The 11,424-nt window shown below is 37.5% G+C and overlaps 1 protein-coding gene across 9 annotated transcripts; it reads left to right on the forward strand.

The window, feature by feature from the left end:
* The first annotated feature begins 1,534 nt into the window (after positions 1 to 1,534).
* LOC104606590 (vacuolar protein-sorting-associated protein 11 homolog) lies at positions 1,535 to 10,050 on the forward strand. 9 transcript variants are annotated; one of them, XM_010271872.3, is made up of 7 exons: positions 1,535 to 1,972; positions 4,502 to 4,675; positions 4,825 to 5,148; positions 5,260 to 7,032; positions 8,873 to 9,284; positions 9,421 to 9,668; positions 9,765 to 10,050. In XM_010271872.3, exons 1-5 carry the CDS (start codon positions 1,751 to 1,753, stop codon positions 9,260 to 9,262), a joined length of 2,883 nt encoding a protein of 960 aa, XP_010270174.1. In that variant the 5' UTR covers positions 1,535 to 1,750; the 3' UTR covers positions 9,263 to 9,284; positions 9,421 to 9,668; positions 9,765 to 10,050. The 9 variants fall into 9 exon arrangements, with proteins under 9 accessions (XP_010270174.1, XP_010270177.1, XP_010270176.1 ...); XM_010271875.3 differs by having other exon boundaries at positions 9,613 to 9,677; XM_010271874.3 differs by having other exon boundaries at positions 9,613 to 9,668.
* Positions 10,051 to 11,424: the final 1,374 nt, after the last annotated feature.

Below are 11,424 nucleotides of genomic sequence, written 5' to 3' on the forward strand. Positions count from 1 at the left end.
AATTGAAGACTTGAGCGATGCTACCTTTTACACACAAGAGTATAAAAGGAATACAAAGCCGGTTTGCTTTTTACACTTTGAAATCTGACTCTGACTGTTGTAAAACTTTATTAATGTAATTTTGTATTTACACCGCAAACAAATGCAGCTTAAATACCAAACAGCATAAGCTTTCCCAAAAATTAAATTTATGATGTGGCATGATATGACGCCCATGCTTCACACCTACCATGTGATCGTAAAAAGTGAAGAAGGCTACACGTCAAAGTACTTAATTGGCAGATTCACAAGTGACAAACGTGTGGCGATGAAGCTATGAAAATGAGAATGTGGGATCAATACTAAAGCGAGGGAGAAGAGAGAACCAACAAAGGGATCCATACTTCAATTGCAAAACCAGCGAATTGCATGCTGACAAAGAGAAATTAGCTATTTAGCTCATATGACGTTACACGGGGGATATTGTGGGTGCAGCTTGGGCAGGTGGGTCCAACCCAAGCCCAAGCCGTTTCAATCCGAATTTTTGTATAATTTTGGCTTGAGTTTTGGGGTTGTGGATTGGCTTTGGGCCAGAAATTTTGGGTCCGACTTAAAGTTGGGTTGAGGCCTAACCCAATCTGATCCTATCTGAAAAAATATATGTGATATTATATTTATATAAAAATATCATTTTTTTCTAATTAAGTTTATATGTTAATATGCATAAAGTATGTATATGTGCATTTTTAAATTGGGCCATAAATCCCAATAAAAGATGATTGTGTAACAATATATACATAATTTCTTTTGTATCTGACCAATTTGCCCAAGCCCGACTAGCCCAACCTGGCCCATGTTGAGTCCGAGCCCAGCCCAAGTTGTGTTGGGCTAAGCTCAGGTTGGGCCAGGCCCAAGCCCGAGGTTTGAACCTTTAGGGTTGAGCCTAGGTTGACCTTCAATTCGGGCTAAGTTTGATTCCAGTTATTTATTGGGTTTGGGCATAGGGGTGCAAGTCATGCGGGCTGGTTCGGGTTTATGGTCAATCTAGGCCCAACACTAAGATTTGGGCCTAAATCCCGAATTCAAGTGAACCTGAGGTTAAGCTTGATCTTCCCAACCCAGGCCTAGTCTGCATAGAAATTCGATGTATTTGGGTTAGACTTGCGTCTAGGCTAAATTCGGGTTGGTCAATAAATCCACTCTAAAACTAATGTACATATATACATATACTATATGCATGCATATACAAATACACATCTATAATATGTATGTATATCAACTTGAATGGTTTAACTGAGGTTAGATTGGGCTCGGATTGGAATAAGGTGGATCAGTCTCGGAATGAGTTTGAACTACCTAAGGGTTAGGCTGGGCCCATCCAAAAAAAAAAGAAGACCTAAGTCTTGGGCCCAAGACCCAATCCGATGACTGAAAATTCAACCCTACACAGTGTAAAATTGCAGGCTGGGTCTGTATGAATTCGGGTTGGGGCCGCCCAAAGCTGCATCCTTATTAGGCCCGGCCCGGCTATGATCAACGCCGAGGTTTAGGCGCTCAGCTATTTCCTCTCTCCTTGGAGACAGTGTGAGAAATGAAAATCTCGGAGGAAAAAAAAAGGGAGAATGACCAATCAGCCCAGATCAGAATTTTATAGTCTGCATTGCCAGCGGTCTCAGAAAAAGTGTCTGAGAGAGAGAGAATCCTTGCCTCAAGTGTACTTTTGTCAACGAGATTTCAGTTCTCGCTCTAACCTGGTTTTGGTGCCATAGAGATGTATCAGTGGAGGAAATTCGAGTTCTTTGAAGAAAAATCTGCCGGGAAAAGTTCAATTCCCGACGAAGTCACCGGAAAGATTCAGTGCTGTTCGAGTGGGAGAGGGAAGATCGTGGTCGGTTGCGATGACGGCTTGGTGAATTTGCTGGATCGTGGGTTCAAATTCATTTATGGTTTCCAAGCTCACGCATCTTCTGTGCTCTTCATTCAGCAGCTAAAGGTAGTATGGGTTTCTTCGTTTTTCCCCTTTTTTTCTTCTTTTTGATTCTCTTTATTCGCCTCTTTCCTGTTTCTTATTGATGCCGATTTTAAATTTCTTCAAAAAAAGAAGAAAAAAAAAGGAAAGAAAGAAGAAAAGAAGGATGTTTGCATTCTAAAGAGTGGCACTTGAGTTCCTCCCTACCGCCCCTGCCCTGACTACTTGACTTGCCCATAGAAATGGTTTCGTCTATTCTAGATTTAGTACACATTAGATTCAAAGAATATAATAAGAAAATTGTATGTTGTATTCTGTATAGATTGATTGAAGTAACTAATCAAGTTACAGAGTTGAGTGGCCTTCCAAAAACGGTGACAATGAGCTTTTGGTTTTGTTTAGTTCTTTATTTATCCATCTTAAATTGCTCCCTTTACTGGTATTTGCGGATGGGCTAGATTAGCCAACAAGTTGAAAATTCCTCAATTCTATTGTGTTAAAGGGAATGACTGCTCAGTTAACGAAAACCAAGCCTTAATCCCAACTATATGTGCATAGTTGTCAAGGTGGCGCCTATGCGTCCTAGGTGATAAGCACCCACGGAGAATTGCCTTGAACAAGGCACTATATATATATATATATTTATTTCCTGATATTCTAAGAATAAAATAAACATTATCAACAATAAATTATTCATTTTGTTGGTTTATTTTCTAGTTTCTTTTTAGTATTTTCTTAAGTGTTAACTGTTAAGGTTCAACCAATACACATGGTGTGTGTTGTCTTGAATCCTTGTAGACTTCAAAGCCTGAATTGATAAGCAGGGAAGAACTTCAAATTTTATCCAATTAAAACATTCTTCTTGTTCTTCCACCTTTTTTTTCTTCTTTGCTTAAACAAAAACAGGGGTTCAGCCCCTATAATTTCGGAATTTTCTTTTCTTTTTTCTTTTGATTCTCATAAATATGTTGATCTTCTATATTTTGATCTGAAGTTTATGCTTATTTGATGAAGGTCATTGATTATTACTAGTACAAGATGATTACTGATTGCTAATGAACCTAGGGAATTATCTTGGGATTTAGGATTTAGGATTTTTATCTTAGGCAACAAGGCACCTCCTCCCCCTTTCTCCTAGCCTCACCTTGGGACCTTGAAAACTATGCATGCCCGGGGGGCTAGACGAATCCTGTCATGCCTTCACACTCTATTGAAGAGTCATGCCTTTTGTCAAATGATACGGACATAGCTAGGTTCTTATTCTTATTTTTTTTAATGGTTCCTTCTCTTAGCTTCATGACTATGGTATGCTTTAAACATAGAGAACCCCTTTTGATGCTGCCATCTGCATAAAAACTGATGAAAAATATCATGCCCATGTGTTACTGAAATACTTGTGGAGTAGATACTACAGAAGCACTAGTGGAGTGAAAACCAATCCAGACATTTCTTCTTACATCTTGCATACCTTCTTGCCACGGATATCTTTTTTTAACTGTTCTTTCTAAGGTGGTTGTTCATGATTACACCTCCTGAAGTCCCGAATGGTGAGAATTTTTTTTTTTTATATCATCCAGAAAGGAAAGTAATCTCTAATCTCTGTAATTTCATTTTGAAATAATGAAGTTTTTGTTTTCTGGAAATAAAACTGTTGACTGTTCTGCTTTTTTTTTTCACCTATGCTCTTTATCTTTTCTATGGGCACCTTTTGGGAATTGTTTATGTACACTCTTTTAACTGACTAAATATTAATGTTGTTAAGTTGTGGTAACCCTTGTAGAGTTATTTTTTTGTTAGACTTGGCCATTTATGCATTGCAACAAGTTGCTTCAGATTTTCTTGACGCTGGTAACATCTGTTTTGAAAAGTCCAAGTGGAAGATGCATCTTGAATAATTAAACAAAAAAGGGAAAATGAGGACAAATTGAAGAGGAAACATGACAAAGTGATGTAAGTTTCAATGAACATTATGGTGCTTGTAGCCTTGTATTTTTATATGAAACCATAAAACATCTTGTATATATAAGGACTTCTGGAATTCATTGCTGCTCCAAATTGAGATATGTTTAACTTGATACAGTATTTTGTATCAGAATCCTAGTTCTTAAGTCAGAAGCTATCTTCAGGCTTCAATCTGAGCCAAGATAATCTCGTGTTTGGCATGGCATGCTAATCATCTAAGGATAACTTTTCTTCCCTGATGTCCAAGCTAAATTTTTTCATACACCAAAAGCATGTCACCTGTGGTAAATGGGTTTACACTTACATGTGATGTGACCTATGACTTGCCTAGGGAATTATATCAAGTTATTTGTAACCATTGTATCCACCTATAACCTCGTCCTAACTCCTAAATGAGGTCCATAAACTATCAACCGAATGACTTGGTTGCATAGATTAGAAACAAGATTTTTTTGCACAAATTTAGTGAATTACCAATGCAATTTCTTATCTCATAGATGATGACAGCTTTAAACTTGATTGGCTTATAACTGCTTTTCTTACCTATCTTATATTAAAATTTAACAAGTTTCTTATTAATGCTTAAATTAGCAACGCAACTTCCTGCTGACTATTGGAGAAGATGAACAAACATCACCACAGTTGTCATCTATCTGCCTTAAGGTTTTTGACCTTGACAAGATGCAACCAGAGGGTTCCAGCACATCAACTCCTGTTTGCATTCAAATATTGCGGATATTCACCAACCAGTTTCCTGAAGCAAAGGTGCACAGTATAGCTTCTTTTATCTGTTATCACTTCAGAGTTATTCAATATATTTGTAGATAGGCAGATGTGTGCCTTAATTTTGTATTATTATGGGTGAAATCTCTGATTTTTGTTGAGTATAAGACCTTGTACCTGATTTTCTGCAGATTACATCATTCTTAGTCCTTGAGGAATCTCCACCTATATTGCTTATCTCCATAGGGCTAGACAATGGTTTTGTTTACTGCATTAAGGGGGACATTGCACGTGAGCGCATTACCCGCTTCAAGCTTCAAGTGGAGAATATTTCAGATAAGAGCCTTTCTTCTATTATGGGCCTAGGGTTCCGAGTTGATGGTCAAGCCCTTCAACTCTTTGCTGTGACACCCAATTCAGTGAGCTTGTTCAGCTTGCAGGATCAACCACCTAGGAGGCAAACCCTTGATCAGATTGGGTGTAGCGCTAATAGTGTCACGATGAGTGATCGCTCGGTATGCAGTTTTGGTTGCTTCTTGTAGATTAGCTTTGTTGTGTCATAGCTTCCTCAAGTATCATATATTATTTTCATGCAATTGAGAAGTTTGTCCTTGTCAAATAACCAGGAGCTAATAATTGGGCGTCCAGAGGCTATTTACTTCTATGAAGTTGATGGCCGTGGTCCTTGTTGGGCATTTGAGGGGGAGAAGAAATTCCTTGGATGGTTCCGTAGGTACCTCTTATGTGTTATTACAGATCAAAGAAATGGAAGAAATACTTTTAATGTATATGACTTGAAGAATCGTCTGATTGCCCACAGTTTGATGGTTAGAGAAGTTTCATACTTGCTTTGTGAATGGGGTAACATAATCCTTATAATGAGTGACAAAACGACTTTGTGCATAGGAGAGAAGGACATGGAAAGCAAGTTAGATATGCTTTTCAGGAAGAATCTGTATACTGTTGCTATCAATCTTGTTCAAAGCCAGCAAGCTGATGCAGCAGCAACTGCTGAAGTGCTAAGGAAGTATGGGGATCATTTATATGGGAAACAAGACTATGATGAGGCTATGGCTCAGTATATACACACTATTGGCCACCTTGAACCTTCTTATGTGATACAGAAATTTCTTGATGCACAAAGAATCTACAACCTTACAAATTACCTGGAAAAGTTACATGAGAAGGGACTGGCTTCTAAGGATCACACCACTCTCCTTCTTAACTGTTATACTAAGCTGAAAGATGTTGAGAAATTGAATATGTTTATCAAAAGTGAAGACAGTGTTGGAGAGCATAAGTTTGACGTGGAGACTGCAATAAGGGTATGCCGTGCTGCAGGGTATCATGAACATGCCATGTATGTTGCTAAGAAGGCAGGAAAGCATGAATTATACTTGAAGATCTTGCTCGAAGATCTTGGTCAATATCAAGAAGCACTAGAATACATTTCCAGTCTTGAACCCAGTCAATCAGGTGCCACAGTGAAAGAGTATGGAAAGATTCTCATTGAGCACAGGCCCATGGAGACAATTGAAATACTCATGAAGCTGTGTACTGAGGAAGCAGAATCAGCAAAAAGGGGGAAGCCAAATAGTCCATACATATCTTTGTTACCTTCTCCTGTTGATTTCATCAACATTTTCACTCACCACCCACAGTCTCTTATGGATTTTCTCGAGAAATACACCAACAAGGTGAAGGATTCACCTGCTCAAATAGAAATTCACAACACACTATTGGAGCTCTACCTGTCTAATGACTTGAATTTCACATCTGTCTTACAAGAAAACACTGTTTTTGATTCTAGAGCAACAAGCTCAAAGGGAGCTGCTAAGATGCCTATAGACGATTCAAAGGAAAGATCAATTGCTAGGGGGAAAGGTATTGAGAAGGAAAAGGATTGCCTGGGAAGACTTGACAAGGGACTGCGCTTGCTTAAGAATGCATGGCCATCTGACCTGGAACATCCACTGTATGATGTTGATCTTGCTATCATTTTTTGTGAGATGAATGCATTTAAAGAAGGGTTATTATTTCTGTATGAGAAGATGAAGCTCTATAAAGAAGTGATTGCTTGCTACATGCAAGCCCATGACCATGAAGGGTTGATTTCGTGCTGCAAGAGGCTGGGGGATTCAAGTAAAGGAGGTGATCCATCTCTTTGGGGTGATCTACTGAAATACTTTGGTGATCTTGGAGAAGATTGCTCCAAAGGAGTAAAGGAAGTTTTGACTTATATTGAAAGGGATGACATATTACCTCCTATTGTTGTTCTTCAGACACTGTCCAGGAATCCATGCCTTACTCTCTCTGTTGTCAAGGATTACATTGCTAGAAAACTTGAAGAAGAATCAAAACTGATTGAAGAAGACCGCCAATCTATTGAGAAGTACCAGGTTTGTGCCCATGCAGCTATTGGACACACTTTACTCCTGTTTATTAGACTGGCATCTTCCATGCAATGAAACTTGGGATTTTTTTTTTCAATATAGCCTGAAAGCTGTGTTTGGCCAATAAGGTGGAACTGAAAATGAGTTCCATTCTGCCTCAGTTCTTGGGACTTGAAATGCCCCCTTCCCCCAAAATAAATCTCTAAACATGCTGAACTTGAAGGCTTAAAATCTTCTAGTTTCTGAATTATGTTCCACATAAAAGTAGTTTCAAGTAGAGGAATATGGAAAATTGTGTGAATCACAGGTGACCAATTCTTTTTCAACCCCAAATTCCATCAATCCAAGAACATCTCAAGGGAGTATTCAGTTGCAATCACAAATCAATTCGAGGTGGACTCACAGTACCATGATTACTATTTCATTGCTAGGCTCAGATGGGCTTATATCGGTGTATTACACGTACTAACATAAAAGGCTTGTTTGCAATTATGCTAGCATTTCATAACTATTAGTTTTATTTTTGTACACTGTCCATGCCAATATACTTTTTACTCTGAAATCCTTGGAATAGTACATTCTTACACATTTTTCTCTCTATATATCTTATGTCAGTGACTTGGCATAGGTCTAGTTTAAAGTACATTAATGATAGAGTGAAAAAAGAGTGGTAACTCCTAAAACCCAAAAAACCTTGGATAAGGACGCCAGAAATGGTATAATAAAGGCAATGCATCAAATAATATCAACCCATAGAAAAGACCTCATAGAACAAATATCTGGATACACCCTCTCAAACTAAGCTTATCTGCAATGGAGTTAGCTGATCATGGGTTAAATCTGAACTAGCTGTTAATTATCTAATAAAATGGCACATATACCATGGTCACATTGAAATGGAATCCAGCCAACTAAAACTTGAGAAAATTTTATCTGAAGTTGCTTCCTCCTGATAGACAGTTCATTCTTAGCCCTTGAATAAGGGCAAAACTCTTGGCTCCTAGGGAATCAATCTCTTTCACTTATTTGGCCTGAAAAAACCATAACTAAAAGCCCCTATATTCTTATAAGGTTAGCTCTGCAACCAAGTAGTTCATTACTGTCTTCACTGAGATGGGGTGCTTTACCATGCCCTTTGACCAAGTTTGAATGTGGTATTTGAGTTTTTTTCAACTGGTCAATGCAGCTCTCTTTTGTACAAGAAAAACAAATGTTTATACATCAGCTGGTGGATAACCGATAACAGAACTACTCAGTGCTGGTCCTGGCTATCCATGATCTTGGGAATGGTTGACTGGATACAGACCTTACATCCAACATTTTTAGCATCAAGTGGCCATTCTCAGACTTGAATCCAGGTTCTCATGCTTGCTAGCCTGAGGTTTTACCATTGCACCAAGAAATGGCCCCATAACCAATAACAAAGGCAAAATAGATTTTTCTTGTCTTTCAAGTCTGAAGCTCATGCTCTTTGCTTTTTTGTTATTTTCTTCATCTTATTTAAGGAAAAAAATCTCTAATTCAGGCTACTGAATGCTTATTGTCAGCCTTTGATCTTAATCCAGTTCTTCAGTTTAGGTTAACAACAAATCCTTGGTGTAATTTGTTATGAAAAAAAGGAAAAGATGCAAATGGAAATTGACAATTGATCTAGTATCCAAATGAGTATTCCTAGATCTGTTTAATGGTTGTAATTATTGGTCAACAGAGTTGATAAATGGAAATTGACAATTGATCTAGTATCCAAATAAATATTCCTAGATATGTTTAATGGTTGTATTATTGATCAACAGAGTTGATACAAAGACTCAAAATTGATGTTTCCAGTGAAACATTTTCTGTGCAGGAAGAAACCTTAGTGATGAGGAAAGAAATCCAGGATCTTAGGACTAATGCAAGGATTTTCCAGCTTAGTAAGTGCACTGCATGCACTTTTACCCTTGATCTCCCTGCTGTGCACTTCATGTGTATGCATTCATTTCACCAGCGTTGCCTCGGAGATAATGAGAAAGAATGCCCTGAGTGTGCTCCTGAGTACAGATCTGTCCTGGAGGTGAAGAGAAGCTTAGAGCAGAATGCCAAGGACCAAGATCGGTTCTTTCAACAAGTTAAGAATTCAAAGGATGGGTTTTCTGTGATTGCTGAGTATTTTGGTAAGGGGGTTGTGAGCAAAACTAACAATGGCACTACTGATGCTTTTAGATCAGGAAGCACTGCCCTCGGTAGTATCTTCTGACAAGGCTCGTTGATTATGTTAGGTAATTTTTATGGAACAACCTTTTAATTTTTTCATTCTTTGTCTGGGGCTTATATGCAACATGACGGTGGCTGAGTTGAGGGATTGGATGGTGCACTAATGTGCTTTGCTGTGAGATTAAGTTCTATTTGTACCAGGTGTGGTCTAGCCAATTGATCAGCTGATTAAGAGAGAGGGAAAGAAAAATCCAAATGTCATTAACTGATACATTTAATGAAGGTTTTAGGGGTTATTCTATTCCATGGCACGAGGTATTCTTGCCTCCTTTGTGAGAATTGGTGGAAAAGACTGGTCTTTTGTGTTTTCATGTCATCTTTTATGTGAGATAGGAATTGCTGAAGAAGTTGATGCGATTGGAACTACAAATGTGGAAGAAGAGTTCAGGGTGAGGCTTGTATGTATTATCAGTTTTTAATTAGTTTTTCAAATGTATCTTAATGTGTATAAATATCAATTCTAATTTTTTACCTTTTTTTCATAGGTTGAATACACACATAAAGAGCAGAAATATATGAATGGATGAAGACATTTTGGATTGACATTTTATTTGTGGTTTTATATGTTTTGAAATAATTCAGCATTTTGTAATAGTTTCAAAACATAGATGCATGGTTTATATTTGAAATATATTAGATTCTATTATAAATTGTTTGCACATTCAATGTGAATGGGAATGGAATAGCATGTGATGTATGTATAAAACGTATTTGAAATGAATATGGACAAATAACAGGTTTCTCTTATTTAAGATAATTTTATATTTTTCACATGTTTAGAACTGGTCAATTTATTTCGGCTTTTCTTGCTGCTTATTTCTATGGGTTGTAATATGGACATATTGGTTATAAGTTTTTCCCATATCATGTCTTTCTATAGTCCAAAAATCTATGTTAGTGGCATGGTTTTAAAAGGCGGCTGAGGTGAGGCGAGAGGTGCACGCCTCAAGGCGAGGCGGCCAAATTTCGCCTGGCCTTGGTAGCATTAATTTCAACTCAAGGGGCGTAAGCCTCAATTTTAGTGAGGCATAGGCCTTTGGCCTTTCGCCTCAATTTACATGAGGCGGTAGCCTCAAGTTAAAAGGGTTTTGGGTGGGGAAAACTTGATTTCATGATGGGTAATTTTGGAAAAAATTAAAAGAAAAAGTGAGCCCCAAAAAATGTAGGTTTCCATCGACCAAAACTGCTATTCCCCTTTTTTGTTCAGCCGAACTCATTTCAAGAAGACTTATCAGTTCTCACTTCTCACAGACCGAATTCAAGATTCAAGATCAAGAATATTGGAGGGAGGAAGACAAATCGAATCGTGCGTATAGAGTACACGTCCTCCTCCTTGAACCGTGCGTAATGCGTAGTTCAATATTAAAATGCATTTCAGTATTTCCTGAACTGAAATGCATTCTAGAAATATATTGAATCTGGATCAATATTAATTTGTTATTTCAATGAACATAATAAGTGTTGTGATGATACATGTTGCATACAATGAATATGATATTGTTATTTATTAATTTGACTACAAATTTGTTACTCTCATTTGAATGTTTTCTTTTTTTGTTGATTTATCCTTGGATTATTTTTTATACAAATTTTGGCATGTTCAACTTGATTTGAACAATTAGCAATTGTTGAACCATACATTAAGTCACAAACAATTGTATAAACTTTTAATTATTTATTTTTTCATAATTTTTAAGTTTTAATTTGAGATTTATGCCTCAAACCGCCTCGAGGCTTACGCCTTGCCTCTTGAGCACACAACCGCCTCGCCTCCACCTTTAACCTTTTAAAACCTTGGTTGATGGTTGTATCCAATGCTGTATTCTAATTTAGGAAAACCCTCAGAGTTGAGAGTTTTTATTTCATATAAGTGGCATACTATTTTTTTTCAAGAGAGAGCACCTCAAAAGTGGATGCTCCCACTCAAAAAAAAATAGGGATTTGTTTTGAAAACGCTGAAAAGGTGGGGATGGTTAACTATGTTCACTAGACAGTTCCATAATTCATATAAAAGAAAGTGAAAGTACTGTCGGAGTCACTTCTAATTAGTTTTCTAATTCAAATGAAACATCTCCACATACATCCAAAAACGTTAAGAGTGGTTCTAACTTCTAATTTGTTTTTAGTGGCTAGAATCCCTTAATG

Source organism: Nelumbo nucifera, chromosome 1 (assembly GCF_055504915.1).
Source record: "Nelumbo nucifera cultivar China Antique chromosome 1, China Antique-T2T, whole genome shotgun sequence".
NCBI lineage: Eukaryota > Viridiplantae > Streptophyta > Magnoliopsida > Proteales > Nelumbonaceae > Nelumbo > Nelumbo nucifera.

Bases quoted from the DNA above. Each gene is read 5' to 3' on its own strand.
- LOC104606590 (XM_010271872.3), top strand. From the start codon at position 1,751: ATGTATCAGTGGAGGAAATTCGAGTTCTTTGAAGAAAAATCTGCCGGG. The intron at 4,676-4,824 runs GTGCACAGTATA...GATTTTCTGCAG, and splicing joins ACCAGTTTCCTGAAGCAAAG to ATTACATCATTCTTAGTCCT. The intron at 5,149-5,259 runs GTATGCAGTTTT...TCAAATAACCAG, and splicing joins TCACGATGAGTGATCGCTCG to GAGCTAATAATTGGGCGTCC.